At 40.5% G+C, this 25,875-nt stretch overlaps 1 protein-coding gene across 1 annotated transcript in view; it reads right to left on the reverse strand.

The window, feature by feature from the left end:
- Positions 1-7,230: 7,230 nt before the first annotated feature.
- The window catches only part of LRGUK (leucine rich repeats and guanylate kinase domain containing), a 113,319-nt gene continuing 94,674 nt past the window's right edge, over positions 7,231-25,875 (reverse strand). Inside the window, exons 17-20 of the mRNA XM_047763598.1 lie at positions 23,937-24,025; positions 22,001-22,120; positions 12,955-13,103; positions 7,231-7,746 (exon numbers count right to left, since the gene is read on the reverse strand). Coding sequence (XP_047619554.1) covers positions 7,616-7,746; positions 12,955-13,103; positions 22,001-22,120; positions 23,937-24,025 — 489 coding nt within the window. The 3' untranslated portion in view covers positions 7,231-7,615. The remainder of the gene's footprint in view (positions 7,747-12,954; positions 13,104-22,000; positions 22,121-23,936; positions 24,026-25,875) is intronic.

Consider the following 25,875-nt stretch of genomic DNA (forward strand, 5'->3'; position numbering starts at 1 on the left):
GGCTCAGCAGGTTAAGAACCCAGCATAGTGTTCAAGACAATGCAGGTTCAATCCCTGGCCATGCTCAGTGGGTTAAGGATCCTGCATTGCCACAAGCTTCAGCGTAGGTTGCAGTTGGGGCTCAGATCCAGTGTTGCTGTGGCTGTGGCATAGGTTGGCAGCTGCAGCTCCAATTCGACCCCTACCTAGGAAATTCCATATGCCTCAGGTACAGCCTTAAAAATAAAAATAAAAAAAAAAAACTCTACAAAACATGTAAATAGGCAACTCACAAAAGATGAACTATAAATGGCCAATAAACCTATAAAAAATGTTCAACTTTGGAGAAATTCAAAACAATGCGTTACTAATCCATCTATTGGATTAACAATAAAAAGACTGTCAATTTCACTTGCTGGTGAAGATATGGAAAAATAAAAACTCTCTTACATATTTGTGTGGGCATAGTAGAGTAACCAATGTAGTGATATGTGGCATAGTTAAAGATTGGTATTCCTCTAACACAGTAATTTCATTCCTAGATAAGAGTGGTTTTTTTAGCTTCATCTTTTGTAGTAGGAAAAAAAAGGGGGGGAAACAAATTTAGCATTTATCAACAGGAAAGTGGATAAACTGTGGTATACACTTAAGTGGAATAATATATAGCAGTGGAATAATATATAGCAGTGAAAAACCTTAAAACTAAACCAACGCAATGTTCGTGGATTAAATCCACAAACATAATGTTCAGAAAAAGTTGGTTAGTGAATATATACAGTGTAAAATAAAGTTTAAAGTCACAGTAAACAAGTGTATATTGTTTAGGAATAGAGACATACATACGAAAGTCTTTATCAAATTGAAGAAAGTCTCCTCTATTCTAGATTTTCATCATCAATGGGATTTAGACTTTGTTAAATGCTTTTTCTACATTAATTGATTTCATCATGTAATTTATCTTGTTTAGCCTGTTATTGTGGTGGATTACAATGGGAGTTCCCGTTGTGGCACAGCAGACCAACTAGGAACCATGAGGTTGCAGGTTCGATCCCTGGCCTGGCTCAGTGGGTTAAAGATCCAGCATTGCCATGAGCTGTGGTGTAGGTCATGGACGTGGCTTGGATCTGGCATTGCTGTGGCTGTGGTGGAGGCCAGTGGCTACAACTCTGATTTGACCCCTAGCCTGGGAACCTCCATATGCCATGGGTGTGGCCCTAAAAGGACAAAAGACAAAACAAACAAACAAAAAAACAAAAAAAAGCCAATGGTTGATTTCAACTAGTGAACCAGCCTTGTAGCCCTGGGTTTAACTCCACTTGGTCATGGTGTATAATTCTTTTTATATATTACTGAATATGCTGATATTTTGTTAAGGATTTTTGCATCTAGATTCATGAGCGATAGTGGTTTGGAGTTTTCATTCTTGTACCATCTATCTGATTTTGATATCAGAGTAATACTGGCCCCAGAAAATAAGTTGCAAATTGTTCCTTTCTTTTCCATTTTCGGAAAGAGATTATGTAAAATTGGTGTGAATTCTTCCGTAAATATTTTTTTTCTTTTTTTGTCTTTTTGTCTTTTCTAGGGCAGCACCCGAGGCATGTGGAGGTTCCCAGGCTAGGGGTCTAATCAGAGCTGTAGCCACCAGCCTACGCCAGAGCCACAGCAACTGGGGATCTGAGCTGCAACTGCGACCTACACCACAGCTCACGGCAACACCGGATCCTTAACCCACTGAGTGAGACAAGGGATGGAACCCACAACCTCATGGTTCCTAGTCAGATTCCTTAACCACTGTGCCATGACGGGAACTTTTTCTGTAAACATTTGGTAAAATTTTCCAGTGAAAGCATCTTTGAAATTCCTTTTTCATAATTCAGTTATGAATTCTTTAATGCAATTTAATTATTCATTAAATTTAATTCATTAAATTACAGGAATTTAATTATATTCCTGTAATATATTTTTAGGGGTTATTCAAATGATCTGGACCATATTGTGTGAGTTGTGGTAGTTTGTTTTTTAGTAACTGATCCATTTCATCTATGTTGTCATATTTATGTGTGTAAAATTGTTTGTAGTATTCCCTTATTATTCTTTTGATGTCTGTAGAATCTGCAGTTTCATCCCATTTCATTTCTAATCTTGGTAATTTGTATCTTTTTTCTCTTTTTCTTTCTGTCAGTTTAAAGAGAGGTTGTCAATTTTACTGATCTTCTTAAAGAACCAGGCTTTTGTTTTATTGCTTTTTCTCCATTGTTTTTCTGTGTTCATTTTCAACGATTTTTAGTTTTTATTGTTTCTTTCTGCTTATTTTGGGTTCATTTTTATTTCCCATAGTCTTGAGGTATCAGCTTACTAACTTAAGAATCCTCCTCTTCTCAAATGCATGCATTTTAATACTAAAATGTTCCCTTTCAGCACTGTCTCCCCTACATTCCGTAATTTTTGATAGGGTGTATTTTCATTTTTATTCATGTATTTTTTTTAGTTCCCCTCAGACTTTCTCCTAGACCCGTAGATTATTTAAGACTGTGATATTTCACTTCCGGATGTTTGGAGCTTTTCCTGTTGTTATTAATTTCTAGTGTGATTTCATTGCGGTCAATGAACATACTTTGTATGATTTCAATTCCTTTAAATTTGTTAGGTTTCTTTTATGGTACAGGATATGGTCTATCGTGGTATATGTTCCATGAGCCCCTGAAAAGAACGTTTATTGGGCTGTTATTGGAATGGAATGTTCTATCAATGTCAATTAAATCCTTTTGGTTGATGATGCTGAATTACTATATACCCTTGCTGATTTTGTCTAATTGATCTACCAATTGTTGAGAAAGACGTGTTGAAGTCTACAATTATTCCTCCTTTTTGTTCTGCCAGTTCTTGCTTCATATATTTTGCAGCTCTGTTGTTTAGTACATATGTAATTGATCATGTCACATCTTGGTGGACTGACTCTTATCCTTATGTAATGTATTTCTGTCTCTGGTAAATTTCTTTTCTGTGAAGCCTACATTATCTGATATTAATATTACCACTATTGCTTTCTTTTGACTAGTGGTTGCATGATATATGCAAACACTTTTCCATTCTTTTATTTTCAACCTATATTTTTAAATTTCAAGTGAGTGTCTTATGGACACTAAATACCCAGGTCATGGGATTTTTTGTTATTGTTGTTGTTTGAAAAATCTCCTCTGCTGTACCCTGATTTTTTTTTTTCCCACACCCATGACACGTGGAGGTTCCTGGACCACGGATTGAATCTGTGACACAGTAGCAACCTGGGCCATTGCAGGATCCTTAGCCTGCTGCCTCACAAGGGAACTCCCCTCTGCCTTTTACTTGGTGTGTTTAGACCATTTACACTAATGTAATAGTTTATTAGGGCTTAATGCTGCTTTTTTGCAAAAAATGAAAAAGACAAAATGCAAAATGCTTAAGGCGTTTTGTTTAGTTTTTGGGTTCTCTATGTCCTGACATCTTATGTGTCACTTGAACATTTTTTAAATTCCATTTTTATTTATCTATGGTACTCTTGAGTGTATCTCACAAAGTAACTTTTTTTAGTAGTCTCCTTTTTTGAGATTTTAACAGTTTGAAATGAAGAAAGATTACCTCTTTTAAGTCCTTTTTATTCCTGTTTATAATTGCCTTAAATTATATATATATATATATATAGAGAGAGAGAGAGAGAGAGAGAGAGAGAACCACATCAGACATTATAATTTTTGCTCAGCTATCATACTGCTCAACTAGAACTGTTTATAATTGCCTTAAATTATATATGTGTATATATATATATGTGTATAAATTTTATATATATATATATATATATATATATATATATAGAGAGAGAGAGAGAGAGAGAGAGAGAGAGAGAACCACATCAGACGTTATAATTTTTGCTCAACTATCAAACATAATTTAGAATACTCAAGCTGAGAAGAAACTTCTAATATATTTTCCATATTTGCACTCTTTCCATTGTCCTTATTTCCTTTCTGATGTTTCAGATTTCCTTCTTTCACCATTTATTCTGTTTCTATATATATATTTTTTAGCCATTCTTTTAGGATAGGTCTGCTGGCAACATATTCTCTTAGTTTTCCTTCACCTGAGACCATCTTGATTCCCTCCTTCATTTCTAAAGGACATTTTTATTGAATAAGAATTCTAGATTGATATTTTTTTTCTTTTAGCACTAGATAATGTTGTTCCATTTCTGTGGTTTCTGGTGATGTCATAATTTTTGATGAGAAATATGCTGTCATTTGATTTGTTTTTTCCTTACAATTAAGATATTGTTTTTTTCTTGCTGCTTTAAGACATTTTTGTTTTTAGTTTCCAGAAGTTTTTGATTATGATGTGGCTTGGGTTGCAGATATTTTTGGGTTTATTGTCTGGGATTTTTAGAATTTTGGCTTTTGCTAAATTGGGGAAATTTTCAGTAATTATTTATTTTAATACTTTTTCAGCCCCATACTTTTTTGTTGTTCTTCTGGATCTCTAATGACATAAGCATTTGATCTTTACACATAGTCCCATATGTCCCTGGAACTCATCTTGTTTTCAGTCTTGTTTTCTCTCTGTTTTTCAGATTGGGTAATTTCAATTTCTCTATCTTCAAGTTCACTGATTTTTTTTCCTCTGTCCTCTCCATTTCACTGTTCAGTCCATCCAGTAGGTTTTAAAATTTCAGTTATTGCATTTTCAGTTCTAAAATCTTCATTTGATTCTTCGTTATAGCTTCTATTTCTTTGCAAGGCATTTTATTTCTTTGCTAAGATTGTCTTTCTTTTTCACTTGTGTCAGCCATGGCATAGTTGCTTGTTGCAATGTCTTTGTTGTAGCTGCTTTAAAATCTTTGTCAGATGGGAGTTCCCACTGTGGTTCAGTGGTAACAAACCCAACTGGTGTCCATGAGGATGCAGGTTCAATCCTTTGCCTCACTCAGTGGGTTAAGAATCCAGTGTTGCTTCAAGCTGTAGTGTAGGTCAAAGATGCAGCTTGGATTCAGCATTGCTGTGGCTGTGGCATAGGCTGCAGCTGCAGCTATGCTTCGACCCCTAGCCTGGGAACTTCCTTATGCCACGTGTGTGGCCCTTAAAAAAAAAAAAAAAAAAAGCAAGAAAATAAATTCTTTGTCAGATCATTCCAAGATCTGTTTCATCCTGGTGTTGCATATGTTAATTGACTTTTCTTGATTAAGTTAAGGTTTTTCTGATTCTTGATGAGTATTTTATTATTATTATGTCTTGGATGTAATGAGACTCTGGATCTTATTTAAATCTTTTGTCTTAGTTAACCTTCTCTGCCTCCATGGCAGTGGAGAAGAAAGCACTGAGTCCTTACTGCCAGGTGGAGGTAGGAGTCTAAGTCTTCCATCTGACCTCTCTTGACACGTAGGGTGGGAAAGGTGGAAATAATGCCTGATTAATGCTGAGTGGGGGTAGAAATTTAGGGTCCCCACACTGATACTGGATGGAGATGGGTCAGTGGTGTAGACCTGTTCTGACACCACCTTGATGGGAAGAGGAAGAGATGCCTCCTTACTGCCAGGTGAGAATAGCACTCCAGGTCCCTAACCAACCTTGAGTGACACTCTGGAAAGGGGTTCCATGAACACTGGGTGATGGTACCTGTCTTGGCTTTCTGCAAGAATTTCTCTGATGCTATCACAGCAGGGAGAAGGAGGGAACATTGTTATAGTCAGAAAAGGGTAGAAGCCTCTTCTAACAAGGGTGGGAATAAGGATGGAGCCACAGTTTTATTCACAGTATTTAGCTGGAGTAAAGTGGTTCTTGTCTAAAAATTTTCCGTCTTGCTAGTCTGTCCCTTTCCTAGTCTTTTAGCCAGAGAGAGCAGGCTTTTTGTTGGAACTTTTGTTGTCCATATCATTAGTGTTGGGGGTTGTAGTTTCTCCAGCACCCAGTGTAGGATATCTAAGGCAAAAAAGGAAATCCAGGGAAATTTCCACTATGTCATGACTCAGGTCCCAAGGTCCTCAGGTAGTCTTTGTTCTTCCTTCTACCTCTCAATCTGGTGCTTGTTTTATACATAATTTCTAGGATTTTAGCTGCACTTAGTAGGAGAAAATTTTTAATGCATCTCTTCTATGTTGTCTGAAATTGAAACTATTATTTTTAAGATTTTCAGTGTGTCTAAAACATTTCATAAGAAGTTTTTAAAAGATTAGATGAGGAGTTCTCACTGTGGCTCAGGGGGTTAAGAACTTGACATGGTGTCCCTGAGGATGCAGGTTCGATCCCTGGCCTTGCTCAGTGGGTTAAGGATTCAACGCTGCAGTAAGCTGCAGCATAGGTCACAGGCGCGGCTCAGATTTGGCACTGCTGTGGCTCTGGTGTACTGAGGCTGGTAGCTGCAGCTTCAGCTTCAATTCGACCCCTTGCTTGGGAACTTCCATGTGCCACAAGTGTGGCTGTAAAAAGAAAAAATTTAAAAATTAAAGAAATAAAAGATTAGATGATGCTGGTGAAAGTTAAACCATTCTTTAAAATTCTTGGGGCACAGCGGCTCAGTCTCTGTACCCCTTCTTCTCCAGAGAGGATTGCTTCCCTGCTCCCGCTCAGCCTGGTCCTCTCCTCCACGTACCCCCTCCTATCCTCTCCCTTCAATCCTAGGGAAAGAACATTAACCAGCTCCTTTTGAGAAAAGGGCTGGGTAGGAGGGAGGAGCCAAGAGCCAAGCATGTCACATCCAAGTGTGAGTTATGGGAAAGGAGGTTATCAAAGGGGGTGGGGGTTGATACTTTTAAAAGGGAAAGCATTAGAGGATTCTGACATTTAAAATATTTAACACTTAGTAGAGCTGTCTGTGAAGGCTTTTGTTCCCATGAGTCATCATGCACAGAGGAGTCAGAGAAGCGTCCATTTACCAATCCAAAAGGATCTCGTTTCAACATCTTTACCAACCAGGATAGTCTTACTCGCACAGATCAGCTGAACACCAGCCTCATCTAGAATCACTCAATGTTTTTTTTTTTGTTTTTTTTTTTCCTGCAAACAGCAGGTGGTGAAGCCACAAAGATCAAAGCTGTATATAAACCTTTTATAATCAGGGTCAGGAAAGGGTCAAATAAAAGAAATATCTGATACTCTTTATGCCTTCATATTGCTTAAGCAAGTCAAGATGTCATGTTGGTCACGAGCTAAATGGAACTAACTCTACAATCCTTTCATAATCAGAAGGACAAATATTTCAATCCCCTCGAGTATACACTGATGTTATAAACAGACGCATTAAAATTCCAAGAGCACACTCCGCATTGGCTATATCCAAAAATCACTAGGCACATGGCAATGCAGAGATCTTGGGGGATTTTGCCATCTCAGATTTTGGAGCGGGAAGCAGCTGAAAAAAATCATTAACAGCTATGGGAAAAATGGAAATTACATTTATAAAAGCTAAGAATCACTTACATTAAAAAAAAAAAGACACTATTCAGAGAATCGCAAAAGAAAATGATCAAGAAAATTAAGGCATGTAGAGCATTCTTTTGTAGTTAGTTGGCTGAGTGAGGAACAGCCAGGATCCATGGCCAGGTAAGACAAGGGGATTAGACATGATCTGAGCAAGTTTTCCACATTAAGATAAAATGTCAGGCACTGGTCTACTTGCGGCCATGAGGGATTGGAGGGAGGGTGGGTTTGGTGTTGGAACCTGGGCGACTGATGACTGAGATCGTGTGTCTTCTGTGTTGGAGAGACCCTTTTTCACTTGGAAAGGACGGTTTATGTAGCGCTGTAAAACATGAAGGGAAAAAAAAAAGATTATAGTTAACCCTTTGGTACACTAAACAAAGAAAATGAATATTCCATGATGTAAGTACCAGAATAATTTTTAGAATTCATTTATAACAAACTGTAAGGAACACATGACATCCAAAAAAGAAAAACAGGTGATGAAGTTGAGAATATATCATATGCATGGCTGGACAAACCTTGGGTGGGCAGACGTGCCTAGTGACCAGAAGGTTGCTGCGTTAGGCAATTCCTATGCTACGCTTTTACCCGGCTCACACCCTCTGTAACAATACCTGCGCCAATTTCCTTTTCAATCACACATAAGCCGACTTAGCACAGACACTCACAAAGCCCCCCAACTCACACACACCCTGAAGTCCTTCCTAGAGAAAGCTCATCGAATGCCCTTTAAGGTTGAGGTGTTCACCAAGGCGGAAGACCCAAACACAAACCATGGAGCTAGGTTCCTTCAAGGACAGTGGGGACAAGAGGAGTTTGGAAGCTAGAGACTCAAGGTCGAAGTATGGTGGTCACCGAGGAAGCCGAATTCTCAGTGGGGAGAAAGCAGCATAGGAGGGATTGAGAGAGTGAGGCAGAGGATTCTACGGGAAGTGAGAAGGATAGAGTGACCTAGAGCGTAAGATCAGGAAGACTCGACTTGGGCAAACTGAAGCAATCCAAAATGTTAAAGGCCAAATGGACCTTTAAAGGTATATTCAGAGCAAGAATGGAACAGTCCTTGAGAAGACGATATTGTGTTAACAAGAGGACACAAGCGAAAGAAAGAGAAAAAAAGAAAAAGACTCTTCCTTGATTTTTTTTTTTTCTTCTTCACCACGGAGATATTTTTTTTTAAGCTGGAAAAGAGTAAGAAAACCATCTTAAGTGAATAAAGGCCCCGAGGAAGAAAGAAGGCAGAGAGCTGGCCTCCCTTCCCAGTCATTTCACCTCTCTACTCCCAGCTAAGTCACCTGCTGGCTGCTGAAATAACTTACAGACGCAATTTTAGAGTGTCTAGTCTTTGAGAATTCATTGCAATGAGAAAAGGACTGGAGGCAAATAACACTGCCATTTTTAAAAATGGAAATAAAGATCTACAAACCAGCACACCTGACTTTAAAGCTTGGCGACTGTAAAGCTTGGCAAATTCAAGATTATTCAAGAAAGGATTTGTGTCTTAAGAAACTACTGTAGTGAGTGTTAAGTGTTGCAAAGAAAAATTATTTAGAATTAACTCATTTCCCCTTTACTTAGGCAGGGATCAGCACACCATAGGCCAAGTCTGGTCCGCAGTCCCTTTTAATAAATACAGGTTAATGGAACCCAGGCCATATCCATTAATTTACATATTGTCCATGGCTGCTTTCACATGGCAGTGGTAGGGTTGAGTGGTTGCAAAAGAAGCCTATGTGCACCACAAAGCCAAAAGCATTTACTGTCTGGCCCTTTCCAGAAAGCTTCCTGAAGTCTGAGTTAGAAAATACCACTGATATAATGCAAGGCACACATCCAAGTTTGTCCTGCCCATACGCTAGCAAGATGTGAGCATGAATCACAAAGCAGGTGGACTCTTCCTGGAAGTGAGTCTCCAGAGGCTTGTCACAGGACGATGCTACTCTTGGCCAAGTCTCGGGTCTCGATGTTGACAGTGACTGTGACAAAAACATAGGTGGCATGCTGGCTGGCTTCATAAAAATCTAGAAACTAGTAAGTCAATTCAGAAGATGAATGAAGACCCCAAAGGATCTGATCAAGTTGAAATGTGGGGCTGAAACCAAAGTGATAAAAAGATGAAAACCAAAGTTGTATTTACTTTTAAAAAATCAACTACACATATATTAGATGATAAAAACATGGTTTGGCAGTTCATGTGAAAAAAATATGAAGGTTTAACTGACCCAGTGCCAGTAGTGTGATGTGATTTCTAAGAAAATCACCACAGAAAGACGTGGGCAGGGGTTCCTGTCCTGGCTCAGCGGAAACAAATCTGACTAGTATCCATGAGGACGCGGGTTCAATCTCTGGCCTCATGCAGTGGGTTAAGGATCCACTGTTGCTGTGAGTTATGATGTAGGTTGTAGATGTGGCTCTGATCTGGTGTGGCTGTGGCTGGCAGCTGTAGCTCCAATTGCACCCCTAGACTAGGAACCTCCATAAGCAGTGAGTCCGGCCCTAAAAAAAATAAAAAAAATAAAAAAAACAAAGAAAGAAAAAAATAAAGAAAAAGAAAAGAGAAAAAAGAAGAAAGAACATCCTTGGCAAGATGTCAGGCTAGGAAGCTCCAGGCCTTGTTCCCCAGGGAAACAACAGGTAAGCAACTAGAGACCAGCTAAAATAACTTGACAGGACCTCCGGAAATCAGTCAGTGATCTACAGCAACCAAGAGAATGCCATCAAGTAAAAGCCACATTAAAAATGGCAGAAGTGGGATGGACAGGGAGTGTGGGGTTTGTAGATGTAAACCATTCCATTTAGAATGGATAAGCGATGAGTCCTGCTGTACAGCACAGGGACCTATACCCAGTCTGTAGGTACAGAACAGGATGGAAGACAACACGAGAAAAAGAACGTGTATATATATGTATGACTGGGTCACTTTGCTGTACAGTAGAAATTGGTACAATATTGTAAATCAACTATAAATACAAAATAAAAGAAAGAAAACAGTAGGAAATCTGATGACATTTTTATTCACCTTTGCCTCTCCGCCTCCCAGTGGATTGAGGTACAGTTTGTGGGAAGAGAGGCCTCGCTCCTAGTTCCCTCCGGAGAACCTGGGACAGTAACATTGTAACCTGTCTAGGGGCAGCCTAAGGGGTCTCCATGTCACCTGACTCAGAGCCCAGGGGGCTAAAAGTGGCATAGCTGGCGTCTCAGGCTAGAGGAAGCTATGGGAAGCAGTGGGCAGGGCTCCTGAAAAACCTTATCGGGGCAGAGACCCAAAGATGCCTGGGATGAGAGATTCCTGCTTGCGGAACACAACAGAACAGCTAAGGCCCCAAGAGGAAGCAGGAGGAAGACGCGTAGGAAAATTAATACATTCATTAAAAAGTATTTGTGTTTACTGGGGAACTGGAAAAATAGCACATACAGAGGCCCAGGGAAAGGCCATGTCCAGAGAGGGACCAAAAAGACCATAGCCCTTCACACTGGGCTGATCCTGGGCTCAGAAGATGCTCTGCTAATTAGCAAAGGTCTTCCCCCTGCACAGAGCCAGTCTACTGACTTAAAGAGGAAGTTGCTGTTTCAAATGCCTGATTTTCAACCAAAGAAAATTTACAATCTTAATACCCAGCAGGTATCTAGCACTTTACTTCTTACTTAGACCACATCTCATCTTTGCTGGTCCTGTATATCATGTATTACTATATTATGTATTAAAATATATTATTATAGTAATGTATAGTAATATATTACTTTATTATTGTGGGACAGATATTATTTTCCCAAGGCTCAGCCATTAACTGATTTGCCCAACATTGGGCAGCCAGACAATTGTAGAAAGGGAACCAGAACCCTGGTCTTCGGATTCCTAATGCAATGTTCGTTCCACAGCCCCACCCCACAGGTAACAGCCCTACATTGCTCTGACTGGACTGTGTTGGGAATGCAGCTTTCGACTCTATCCCATTTAAGGAAAGACACAGGCAGAGGAGAGAAAGTGAGATGGGAAAGGTCCGGGAACACTGTCCTATGGGAAGCCAGATCCATGATGGATCTTGGGGATATGTTTGGTCCAGGGCTCCTGGATTCCCTCAGGCAGGTCACAGCTTTTAAAGGGTTCCTAGAACACTCCCCACATTCCGTGAGATGACAGAATATGTTTACTTGAGAATTTGGGATTATTTCCTGGAACTTTGGTCTTGGGACTTTTCAAAAAAAAAAAATTAATAAACAGAAACTTCAATGAAATGGAGTGGGGTCACCAGAAGGGGGAGCTCTCACACCCTGCAACCAAAGCAGATGCCAAGGGGAAGCAGAAAGACGACTCCTCTCTCCAGGCAGGGACTCAGCCAATGGAAAGCCGCTGACTCTGTTTGCCAAAGCTTTCCCAACTTCCTTTCTCTCCCTATAAAAAGCTTTTTCCCTCCCTTGCACAGGACTCACCACGGTTATGGACCCTGAACTGCAACTCTCTGCTGATCCCTAATAAACTCATCTTTGCTGGAGCATCACCCGGTAGTCTATTTGTTTCCGGTCAACAGATTTTAATTCTCATGTATTGCTTGTGTCCTCCCTTGTGAGTAAAATCCTTGAAAATACCCTATCTTGGTCAGCTGTCCTGAATACAACTACATCTGAAGAGGGAGTCCACTTTTGAAATGGTTCGATGGTCCCTGTTTTAGGAACTCCGTCCTTCTGGGAACCTAAAAAGTCTATATTCTCTTTCTCCTTCCCATGGTCACGTGAGCAAGCTGGGAACTCTTAAGTCTTCTTCTGGGCTCAGGCAGACCACCCCGCCCACCCCTACCCCCCACCGCAACCAGGCTACCAGGGGTGGCTCCTCCTAGCCTCCAGGTCCTAGAGATTTCCCCCCAGTCTATTCATTCCTCTATCAATTTCTTGCAAAGCCTCATCACACTGGGTTATTTCTCCCTTTCCCGTTTTCACCTCTACCCCTTCAGCCACTCCCCCCCCCCCCCCCGCCCCACTGTTTAAGGTCTTTACTCAATGTCATTTATGAACATTGCCAGAGACAAGAACACAAGGAGCATTCCTTCCATGCCAGGAAATATGCATTCACAAGTGTGTTGGGGAGCAAGGCGCAAAAAGGAGGTGAAGGGGAGGGGTTGGGACTGAGCCTTCAAACCTAAAAAAATCAGGATTCTGCCAGACCCCCAAAGCAAGAGGGTGGCAGGCAATACGAAAATGCCTCTGCTTTTCTTCACCTTCACTGAACGGAGCCCAAGATGCCAAAACTCCCTTCAGAGAGCGCAGGCGCCTTGCCCCAGAACACCTCTGCAGGGAGTGTGGCCAGATGGGCAGAGAAGCAGCACCCACTCTTAGTAGCTGAGGAATCTTGGGCACATTGCCAATCTTTTTGAACTTTCTCATCCATTACAATGGGGGATAAATAAACCCTGCCTCAAAGGAAAGATTTTCACTTGAAATACTCATTCAATTAAAAAAAATCCAAAACAGTCAGAGACACAGTGGGAAAATACGTATAATATTTATATGAGAATTGTATGTAAATGACTCCTACCTTTTAGGGCTGTATCCTCAGCATCACTTGTTGTTGATTCTGGGTGTGAATAAATACCCTCCTTTGGAGGCCAAAAAGGCAAATCTTTTGACCATGGACGGGACTGAAATAATGTAGAATGTTTCATGGTACCACTGGAATCCACGCCACTGGAAAATGAAAAAGGAATGATACCTTTGAGATGCAAACCCACTAATGGCCATGTGATCACTGGGTTGCCTTTGTGAAGTCATTTCACTAGTTTGCAAACACATCTCTGTTGAGCTAAAGTGTTTAATGATACATAGGTTCATGAGACATATAGCAGCTGACATATTAAATATTGTACACATGAGCATAACCCTCTCATCCAGGATACAAAACACTTATTAAGAGTAAAACATCATGCCGGGTACTGGAGTTTCAAACAAGATATGTCAGGCACAGATCCTAATTCCCAGGACTTCAGAATCAAGTGCCATTTATATACGGCAGCCCCTGCTGTTTAAAGGAGAGAGAAAACGAAAGTGTGTTAGGGAACCAGATCTGGACCACACACTGGGCATACCTAATGCTATTATATAGTGTTTTGTTCCCCTTTTTAGGACAAGGTTAGGGTGTGATCTGGTGCTGAAGTCACTGTGTTGGGGCCAGTGGGCTTCCTGCCAGTAGGCGGCTCTCCTCTAGGATCCACCTGCTTCCTGGCTTCCACCAGGGAAGGCAGCTCCTATGAGGCAGAGCTCATGCCACAGAGCACTGCGAACAGCTGAGCTTTTTTTGTTCATGGCAAGATTAAATATTATATTTTTGGCTATTCTGGGTCTTTTGTGCTTCCAAACAAACTTTAAAATATTTTGTTTGAGTTCTGTGAAAAATGTCCTTGGTAATTTGACAGGGATTGCATTGAGTCTGTATATTGCCTTAGGTAGTATAGTCGTTTTGATAACATTAACTCTTCCAATCCACAAGCATGGTATATCTTTGCATCTATTTGTGTCATCTTTGATTTCTTTCATCAGTGTCTTATAGTTTTCAGACTACAGGTTTTTTGTCTCTTTAGGTAGGTTTATTCCTTGGTATTTTATTCTCTTGGATGTGATGGTAAGGGATTAATCTCCAAAATTTATAAACACCTTCTGCAGCTCCATACCAAAAAAACAAACAACCCCATCAACAAATGGGCAGACAATCTCAACAGACAGTTCTCCAAAGAAGACATACAGGTGGCCAAAAAACACATGAAAAGATGTTTAACATCACTCTTGATTAGAGAGATGCAAGTCAAAACCACTCTGAGGTACCACCTTAACACCAGCCAGAATGGCCATCATCCAAAAGTCTACAAACAATAAGTGCTGGAGAGGGTGTGGAGAAAAAGGAACCCTAGTATACTGTTGGTGGGATTGTAAATTGGTGCAACCTCTGTGGAAAACAGTATGGAGATTCCTCAGAAAACTAAACATAGAACTACCATTTGATCCAGCAATCCCACTCCTGGGCATCTATACAGAGAAAACCACGACTCACAAAGACACATGTACTCCGATGTTCATTGCAGCACTGTTTGCAATAGCCAAGACATGGAAACAACCTCAATGTCCATCGACAGAGGAATGGATCAAGAAGATGTGGCACATATACACAGTGGAATATTACTCAGCCATTAAAATGAACAAAGTACCGGCATTTTTAGCAACATGGATGGACCTAGAAATTATCATGCTAAGTGAAGTCAGCCATACAATGAGACACCAACATCAAACGCTTTCACTGACATGTGGAATCTGACAAAAGGACATAATGAACTTCTTTACAGGACAGATGCTGACTCCCAGACATCGAAAAATTTACAGTCTCAGGAGGAGACAGTTTGGGGGGTGGGGGGATGTGCTTGGGCTGTGGGATGGAAACCCTGTGAAATCAGATTGTTATGATCATTATACAACTACAGATGTGATAAATTCATTTGAGTAATAAAAAAATAAAATAAGTATTATATTTTTAATTAGCTTTTCTCCCATTTTTTGTGAGCTGTTTACACTTTTTTTCATTTATCTTTTGAGGATCTGAGGTTTTCCATATCAATTTGTGTGAATACATTGTATATGTATATGGTTATAAATTATAAATTAAATATATAACATGACACATTGAATGTTATATTACATATATTTTCTACGCTATATATCATAGTATATTATATATATTATTAATACATATTTTATATAGTTTGCTGTTTTACTTTTTAAATTTATTTCGGGCTTAGAGAAACTTAAAAGGTTTATGTAATGAAAATATATCCATCTTTTCTGTGATTTTTCTCATTTCTTCAGCAACGTTTCATAGCACTTTCATCAGCCTACTAAATACATCAGCCTACTAAGTCATGTTGCATAGAAGGGCTGCTAACAGAAAGTACAGTTTCTTTCTCCTGAGAGCCAATCATTCTTAACTGTCTGTTTTTAGATATTCTGACAATAATCTTTTTATTTCTAAATACCATGCCACTGACTTTTATGGACTTATCAGTTTAAAACCTGTCTTTGGTGGATAGGGATTTCTGCTTCAATAGGAAAGGATTTAGCTCATAATAACACTCCCCACAAACAGTTCTATCACTATTTTCAGTTCCTCCATCTTTCAGATCTACGTTTTCACGTATCATATGTAAAATCCCCGTTTCTTGGCGTTCCCCTTGTGACTCCGTGGGAACGAATCTGACTAGCATCCATGAGGATGCAGTTTCGATCCCTGGCCTCACTTAGTGGGTTAAGGATCCGGTGTTGCTGTGAGCTGTGGTGCAGGTTGCAGATGCGGCTTGGATCCCACATTGCTGTGGCTGTGACATAGGCCAGCAGTTACAGCCCTGATTCAACTCCCAGCCTGGGAACCTCCATATGCCGTGGGTGTGCAGCCCCAAAAAGACAAAAAAAAAAAAAAAAATCCCCATTTCTTGTTTCATCAACAACAGACGATATATATTGACTTTCTACCTCCACCTCCTCAACTTTGTCATCAAAACTTTTCACAAAGTTGACTGTATTAAGTTTTGTATTCATAGCTATGCCTTTTCATGATTCAGCCGAAGGTTGATTTCAAATGTTGAAAATCAGAGTTCCCATTGTGGCTCAGCAGGATGTGAGTGTCCATGAGGATGTGAGTTCGATCCCTGGCCTTGCTCAATGGGTTAAGGATCTGGCATTGCCATGAGCTGTGGTGTAGGTTGCAGGTGTGGCTCAGATCTGGCGTTGCTGTAGCTGTGGCATAGCCTGGCAGCTGCAGCTCCAATTTGATTCCTAGCCTGAGAACTTCCATATGTCACAGGTGTAGCCCTAAAAAAGAAAAATAAATGTTGAAAATCAGTAGGTAATTGTTTACTGCAGAGCCTAACAGTTGCTATGATTATGCTTTTTTTCTCTGGACTTCCAATGAAATGATTCCCATCTCAGCAAAGAAGTACATTTCTAGGATCAAGTTCAAGTTGACCTCCATTTGTTCACCCTCCACATTTAATTTCAGTTCATATCTGGCAGTAGCAAAGGATGATGCAAATTGGGTCTGTTCAAGATAAAGCCTGTCATTTAAATGAGGGTGTTCACGTCTGTGAGGATGATGTTATGACTGGAACAGAAATGAAAAGGGTAGAAGCAAGTCCTAATGAGGTGGTCCCAGGGGTTCAGGGCTCTATCACTGGAAACACAGTCCAATCAGTTTTCTGGGCCTGTCCTTGACCTAGGATGAAATATAGTGCCTGGTATAGGCATTCTAAGGGGACATGTCCAACATGTTTGAATGACAAGCAGAGGCTGCAGCACTTGGGTCGTTCGTGGCTGGAATCCAGAACCAGCTCTCCATCAAAGCTCCCATCCTGCTGAGCATGGACACTGACCTCTCGCTGGACCTAAGCTTCCTATCAACTAAAGCCAGGGCGAGATGGCACCAGCATCCCTAGGTTGAGATATTCCAGGATGGGGCGATCTTCCTGTGTCTGTGGGTTCCACTTAGAAGTTTTTTGTTTTTTGTTTTTTTAATTTTTATTACTCAAATGAATTTATCACATCTGTAGTTGTATAATGATCATAACAATCTGATTTCACAGGGTTTCCATCCCACAGCCCAAGCACATCCCCCCACCCCCCAAACTGTCTCCTCCTGAGACTGTAAGTTTTTCAATGTCTGGGAGTCAGCATCTGTCCTGTAAAGAAGTTCATTGTGTCCTTTTGTCAGATTCCACATGTCAGTGAAAGCGTTTGATGTTGGTGTCTCATTGTATGGCTGACTTCACTTAGCATGATAATTTCTAGGTCCATCCATGTTGCTAAAAATGCCGGTACTTTGTTCATTTTAATGGCTGAGTAATATTCCACTGTGTGTATGTACCACATCTTCCTTGTCCATTCCTCTGTCGATGGACATTGAGGTTGTTTCCATGTCTTGGCTATTGCAAACAGTGCTGCAATGAACATTGGAGTACAGGTGTCTTTCTGCTCAGAAGTTTTTTTTTTTCCTTTTTTTTTTGTCTTTTTGCCATTTCTTGAGGGGCTCCTGCGGCATATGGAGGTTCCCAGACTAGGGGTCTAATCAGAGCTGTAGCCACCGGCCTATGCCAGAGCCACAGCAACATGGGATCCGAGCCGCATCTGCAACCTACACCACAGCTCATGGCAACGCCGGATCTTTAACCCACTGAGCAAGGGCAGGGATCAAACCCGCAACCTCATGGTTTCTAGTCGGATTCGCTAACCACTGTGCCACAATGGGAACTCCCTCTGCTCAGAAGTTTTGACTACTTATTGTCGACTAGAGAATTCTAATGGCTTGCTTGAAGGTGGAGGTCCCTCTTACTAGGTTGGACAGTTTTTTGGGTCTGTCTTATTGCTAGACAACAGCTTTTGGACCCCCTCATAGGATGCTAGCACCATTCAGGTGGAATACCCATGCTCCTGGAAAACCTTGTTTCCTAATCTCTTGCTCCCATTGAAGGTAAGTGTGCTTGTCCAAGAAGCACTCTCTAGAGAAATACATAAATGAAGACCAGTACTGTCAACATCTAGATTGTCCATTCATGGAAGAAAACCCATCCGCTCTGCAGAGGAAAAAGGCCATGGTTAACCTGTGCTTGGGGTCTTCTCTCTAGAAGGGTAACTAGACTGAGTCTTTTCCTCCTGAATATAACCTTAGATGCATTTACATTTTATGGGCATGATCTTTTTTTTTTAAGGTCCACAAGTGTAGCATATGGAAGTTCTCAGGCTAGAGGCTGAACTGGAGCTGCAGCTGCTGGCCTACACCACAGCCACAGCAACGTCAGATCCAAGCTGCCTCTGTGAGTTACATGGCAGCTCACAGCAATGCCGGATCCTTACTCCACTGAGCAGGGCCAGGGATCAAACCCACATCCTCACAGACACTAGTTATGGATACTAGGGATCATTTCCGCTGAGCCATGATGGAAATGATGGGAACTCCTGGGTTATATCTATAGAAGCATAAAGATGTTCTTCCTTCTTGTAGTTAAAAAATAATAATCCATACATTTTATGGCCAAATCTCTAAAGTGATCAAGAAAGAGTATGTTGAAAGGAATGTACAAAGAAAATGGCACGAGAAACTTCTCTGGATTTTTAATATGTATCGTGTTTGTTTGCTAGGGTTGCCGTAACAAAGTGCTGTGCACTGGCTGAATGAATGTAGATGTTTCTCAGTTCTGGAGTCTGCAAGCCCGAGATCAATATCAGCAGGGTCGGTTCCTTCTGAGGCCGTGAGGGAAACTCTTTTCTGGGCCTATCCCCCAGCTTCCGGTGGTTTGCTGGAGATCTTTAACCATCCTTGGCTTCTGCATCTCCTCAAGCTCTCTCCCTATGTGTGTGTCTATATCTGAATTTCCTCTTTTTATATGGACACCATTTATATTGATTAGAAGTTCATGCTTCTCAACTCTAACCTCATCCTAACTAAATACATCTGGAATGACCCTACTTCCAAATAAGGTCACATACAGAGGTTGTGGGGCTAGAACATACAGGTTGCAGGGGTGGGGGATGCAGTTCAACCCATAACACATATGTTTTGGTCTCTTATTTTTGGAAAAGAATAGCTCTTAATTTAAAACACACCCCCTTGAAAAAAAAGGGGGGGATCACAGAGCTAGTTCTGCCTTTCGACAATTACTTTTCCTTTGTATCAAAGGGAGTAGTAAATAAAAATGCTTCAAAAGTCACAAGTCAAAAAGTGGGGATGAAAGGTGCATGTGTTACCACAAGGGAAGGGTCAGACTTGAGTGACAGGTCTGATCCACCCTTTTCATTGTGGGAACCAAAGATATATAGCGGAGAGGCCAAGGAAAGATTCTCCCTCACAGCCTCAGAAGGAACCTGCCCTGCTAATACTGATCTCAGGCTTGTGGACTCCAGAACTGTGAAACTATTACTCTCAGTCATTCACTGCAGCCTACTGGGCATTTTTAATTCTATGTATGTATGTATGTCTTTTTAGGGCCACATGCACAGCATATGGAAGCTCCAAGGCTAGGGGTCGAGTTGGAGCTACAGCTGCTGTCCTACACCACAGCCATAGCAATGCCAGATCCAAGCCATGTCTGCGACCTACACTGCAAAGCAGGGTCCTTAACTCACTGAGCGAGGCCAGGGATTGAACCCACATCCTCATGGATACTAGGTGGGTTTGTTACCACTGAGCTACAATGGGAACTCCTTCATTCTTTTTGTTCCCCTACTACAACCTGAATGTTTGTGTCCTTCCCCCAAACCACCCAAATTTATGTGTTGAAATGCTAACCCCCAATGTGATGGTGTAAGGAGATGAGACCTTTGGGAGGTAATTAGGTCCGGAGTGAAGCCCTCATGAATAGGATTAGTGCCCTTCTAAGGAAAGACAGAAGGCAGCTTGCTTCCTCTCCCTGCTTTCCACCATGTGGGGACACAGCAAGAAGCCAGCCATCCCCACACACCAGGAGGAAGACGCTCATTGGAACCTGACCATGCTGGCCTCCTGATCTCAGACAGCTCAGCCTTTAGAACTAAAAGAAATAGGAGTTCCCGTCGTGGCGCAGTGGTTAACGAATCCGACTAGGAACCATGAGGTTGCGGGTTTGATCCCTGGCCTCGCTCAGTGGGTTAGGGATCCGGCGTTGCTGTGAGCTGTGGTGTAGGTCACAGACGTGGCTTGGATCCCACATTGCTGTGGCTCTGGCGTAGGTCGGCGGCTACAGCTCCAATTAGACCCCTAGCCTGGGAACCTCCATATGTCGTGGGAGCGGCCCTAGAAAAGACAAAAAGACAAAAAGACAGAAAAAAAAAAAAGAATTACAAGAAATACCTGTCTGTTGTTCAAACCACTCAGCCTACAGGAATCTGTTTATAGCAGCGGAAACTAACACATTCTCTCACTGCATTCCCATCAAGCTTCCTAACTGTACTAAACATTCCGAGCATAAGGAAATCTTCAGAGATCTACAGTTTCGACACAGTCACTGCAAGTTTATTATCTAATTATAGTCTAGAGTCTCCAGCGTCCATTGAGATGTGCAGACGTGGCTGGGCCACTTAGGGGGGGGATTATTGTTTCCCATCAAATTTAGGAAAGGAAACCCAAAGCGTTACAACATTGCTTTGCTGTGGGGCAGACTTTTAAAATAACGGTTTAAAGTTAAATCGGTACTTCAAAAATTGTGGGAGTTCCCATTGTGGTGCAGCGGAAACGAATCTGAATCTGACTAGTATCCATGAGAATGTGGGTTTGACCCCTGGCCTCGCTTAGTGGGTTGGGATCCAGTGTTGCCATGAGCTGTGGAGGAGGTTGCAGATATGGCTTGGATCCCTCGTTATTGTGGCTGTGGTGTAGACTGGCAGCTGCAGCTACAATTCGACCCCTAGCCTGGGAACCTCCATATGCCATGGATGCAGACCTAAAAAAGCAAAAAAAAAAAAAAAAAGTACTCATTGTTGAAAATATGGGAAAGAATATAGAAAATAAAAATGTGTCATAATCCCATCACTAGAGGATAATAACTGACAATACTTTGGTATATTTCTTTTCTCTTTTTTTTGGTCTTTTTGTCCTTTTAGGGCCACATCCGTGGCATATGGAGGTTCCCAGGCTAGGGGTCTAATCGGAGCTGTTGCTGCTGGCCTATACCAGAGCCACAGCAATGCCAGATCCAAGCCATGTCTGCGAACTACACCACAGCCAAAGGCAACACTGGATCCTTAACCCACTGAGCAAGGTCAGGGGTCAAACCTGCAACCCCATTTTTCCCAGCCAGATTCGTTTCCACTGCACCATGACAGGACCTCCTGGCGTATTTGTTTTTAGTACTTTTTTTTCTATGCATTACCCATGAATATTTTTAAACCTACATGATACTGGATATACTTTTGCATCTGACTTTCAACACATTATTTATAAGCATTGAGTTGTATTTTTCATAATTTATCTAAAAGGTGTTTCAATGTAGAGAGTGATATGAGAAAATGAATGGGATCTGCAGGACCAATCAATTTTCCCCCTTTACTGAATATTTCATCAAATGCTCATGGATTTTTAAAGTTTTTGGGGGATATAAAATTAAAACGTATATATCCTGTGCAGGTGGTTTAGACGTTACAGAAAAAAGATAAAGAAAATAAAAATAACAAATAATTCTCGAGGGATACCCACTGCTCATGTCTGAGTGTGCTTCCTCCCAGTCTTCTCTTGGCTATTATGTTGCCTTGAGTTCAGGGACCAAACCCACGGACCCCTAAGCCACACAGTGGATTCTTGATTCTTCTATCACTGGAGACCCGAGTGATCTCCGACTGCGGCCGCACCACTGTGTCTCATCTCAAGTTTCAAAGTCCCAGAGAGAAGCTTCCTTGCTTCCAGTGAACTAGGTTATAGGCCTGGGTCCTCCCTAGAGAGCCAGGATCTACCCCATTCAAATTCCACGTCGGAGGTGGGGCTCTGCTTCCCAGTTTCAGGACTTCTCTGAAACGGAAGGCTGAGTGCCACTATTGTAACTAGCCAGCAGAAAACAACTGATTCTATCCAACAAAACTCAACTCACCTTTTTTCAGGAGGTCCAAAGGGAGTTTTAAAATAATCTTCACAAAACTCAAAACTTCTCCTTAGTTCTAAAGCTGTAAAATAACGCAGACTACTGATGGTGGGTGCTGGAACGAGACCCCTGAAATTGGAAATTAAAAAAAATCCAAAAAATTTTGAAATGATACCAAGCATACACGCATATAATACCTACATACCAACCTTTACATTCCAGGTAAATGCAAATGCCAATAAAATCTATGTGGAAGATGGTAAGGTATTTACTCGTAAACATTCATGTCAGAGCTTGCCTTGGACACTGGCAAGACACATTCCGATATGTAGTTTAAGCAAATTTGGATTTTTGTGACTATTCCTTATCCTTAAAAGACATTAACATAGGCAAACGATCTTCCTACTGATTAGTACATGTTCTATTATAAACCCTCATCCTTTTGTTATGGGAAGTCCAGTATGTATCAACTTCTATAAAAACTGAAATAGGTATTTTCCAATTTTGTTTATAATCCAATGCTTTGAAATGATACCAGAGTAAAATATCCCTAAAAATTCTAATACTGTATTTTCAACTTTAGTATAAAATGTGCTTTTTTCATCTATACTGTCCGGCTTGCCCAGAATGATTTGAAAAAAATCAGTAGCTATTTTTAGTGAATAAATCCTACTGTTATTCATTCTAGACTTGCTAAATGGAGTTGCTATGGGCAAAGTAGCCCAACTGCATATAAATGCATGCAAATTCAAAGCATGGCTCTGCTCTGTATGACCCATTTGGAGCTCTTATTTAAAACAGCTTCAGGTCTCAGTCCACAGTGTTTTAATACGCATAGCCATTCTGCAGGTCAGAGGTCACACAGGCCCCAGCTTTAGCTGCTCTGGGAGACACTGCCCATATTCTGACCACTGCCTTCCCGACAGAGCTTTGTGCATTCCACATGGCATCTCTTCTGACCCAGACTATCTAGAGATAACCTACCAATCCAGGGAAAATTAATCACACTATTTTTTGGATATATAGCGGATGAAGATAAAACAATTTTATTTATATTGGTTAAAGATTTTCAACAGATAGCTTAAAATGATAGACAATAAAGAGAAGAGAAATTGAAAAACATTTTAAGTGGCTTTTTTATTCTGCTTCCTTGAATCTCTGCATTTTAAAAAGCTCTTTAAAACACTATAATTAAGGTCTTGTCAGTGCTCTTAGTAACTTTCTGAAACCAGGGACTTCATTTCAGTACTCAAATTTTCCAAAAGGTCACACAGAAAAGAGAATTCAGAATACCGATGCTTATAACGTTAATGAGAAAATAAAACACAAACATTACATAAACATCCTGATTATTCATTTTAAGCAAATCTTCAAGCCTAAAGGTGCTTCTTCACATGGACTAATTAATAGTACAATGATTACTGTAGTCGCTAATACCTATGAAGACTTGACTCTGCACCAGGGACTAAGTGAAACATTGTACATGAAGGACCAAGAATTTGCCAATTAATAAAGAAATTACAGTTTAATATGGAAAGGAAACACTAAACAAATGATCCCAGAAATCATTAATTACTATCGTTTTGAGATTCATGAAAGACAACTGCGGAGTATTCAATAGGATATAATTAAACTTCCATCATCAAAGTCTAGGTGAAAGCCTATAGCTACATTCAAACACCACCAAAAATATCATTATTTAGTCTCCAAAGACTGCAAAAAATCATCAGTTTCTGGTAGCTATGAGTATATCATGCCTTTAAAAATGCATATAAATGAAAGGGAAATACAGCTTCTAGAACTAGGTTTACTACTGAATCACTGAGTCTGTTTTGGTACAAAATTCCCTCTTCATGTTGATGATTTTGGAGCCTTTTTGTATATTGGCATACTAGAAAATCAGTCTAAAGATGCCAAGGGGTAAATAAAAGTGACGAATCGCTACCTTTGAAACAGGAGTGTATGACGAGGCGGCGTCTTTCCCATGAGGGCCTGGCGGGCTGTCTCATACTGTCTCTCCATGGACTCTCTTTCCTAGGCAAGAAATATGACCTAAAGTTACACGATGTTAAAAATATATCAGATGATTAAAATAGCTATAATCACTCTCTTCTTGCTAGAGACTGCCAAAGGTGTGCAAAGAAAAAGGAAAAAAGGATAGGCTGAAAAAAACACAACAACAATATTTGTTCAGTGGGAAGAAACAAAACTTTATATAAAGTCAAAATATTTTTATGAAGAATGCAACTTAACAGGTAAACCTTATCTGACCTCTAAAATAATAATGGAGCAATTTTTATTGACATTTCGGGTTTAGACTTTTTATCTTTCTAGTGAGATTATCTCGCGAGGATACAGATTATTATTGTCTTTTTAGCTCCAGCAGATCTTGGCGCACAGAGTAACTAACTGAGCGAGTATATCCAACAATGCTAGGTAGGATCCTGGAATAGGACAAGTTATTTTACCGACATCCCATCATCATCACCAAATGCTTGTAAGCATTTGACATTGATGTCTTTATATTATATATTATACAGATCATATATTTATACATCATGTATTAGATTTATATGTTTATATATTTATATATTACACATCATATTTTTTACATTTTATATATGTATATATTATATACCTTATATTTTATATATTGTATACCTTATACGTTGTATGTTTTATAAAATATATAAAATATTATACATTTATATATTATATATACATATTTACAAACAAACACAGTCTCTGCATTCAAAAGGTTTATAATCTGGAGGCAAAAGGCAATCAGAAAGAGGGAAAAAAGCAAGATAGAGCATGCTTTTTATGAATACACATGCTGTTGAGAAACTGCAGGTCAAGCTTTTCAAGTTGGTCCTTAGACACATGACATGAGAGCTACCACGTGGACTCGCTGAACAGAGGCTCTCAGGTAGACATTTGCTTGCTAGGACCACGTTTCTGTTCCCCTTCTGCGTAACTGTAATGGAGCGAAAATATCTGCTGGGTAGGAGGGAGGGGATTTATAATGGGACGAGAGAGGGAGAACCCGACTCTACTTAAATTTCACCATTAAAAACTGTATGTTCAAATAACTCCATAAACACGTCTAAATTGTTTCACACCACTATGACACTACCACACACCAACCAAACCTGCTTTTGTACCCTCACAATGATTTTCGACTATATTGCCTCAGATCACTCTATGCTAGTACACACACTTTCTACTGTGATTTTTCTTTATACCATCCTTTTTTTTTACCCCATACGGATCCTTGATTTAAATTATATCGTGAGTGGGAAGGAAACAGTGGTCTCAGGAGCATAGTTTTTGGACCTCTCAGAATTTCCATGTTAAAAGATAGATACGGCAACTAAGCAGCAAAATGAAAACGTCAGAAATTTACAGAAAACTTGGTGACACGCTACCCTCAAGCCCCCCCAATACAGACAATGAGAGCCGAGATACCTGCGCAGCATCCGTATCTATGCAAGAGGAAGACAAAGAAAGTAATAGGGTGACTTAAAGACCTGAGAACAGGACAACTCCCAAACAGCTAAAAAGTCTTCACTGGAAAGTAAAGCAGAACAATTTGGGAACCACAGGTGAAACATGGAGGGGTTGTTCCCATTCTAATAGTAGGTAAGAATAAGGGGTCCACAGTGAGTTCTGAAGGAGCTGGATCAACAGTGAATTCTTGGAATTGACCCATTATGCCGCCCTTCTAAGATAGGGTCCTACACTAAAAAAAAAAGCTGATAGGAATGGAAGAAAAATTAATTAGTACAGAGTAAATAGACACAAAAGAAAGGAAATCGAGACCAAAGTAGGGGAGGGGAACAGAGTCAGGAAATCTCAGGGAACTGCCACCTATTTTAACACTA

This window comes from Phacochoerus africanus, chromosome 16, assembly GCF_016906955.1.
Source record: "Phacochoerus africanus isolate WHEZ1 chromosome 16, ROS_Pafr_v1, whole genome shotgun sequence".
Classification (NCBI taxonomy): domain Eukaryota; kingdom Metazoa; phylum Chordata; class Mammalia; order Artiodactyla; family Suidae; genus Phacochoerus; species Phacochoerus africanus.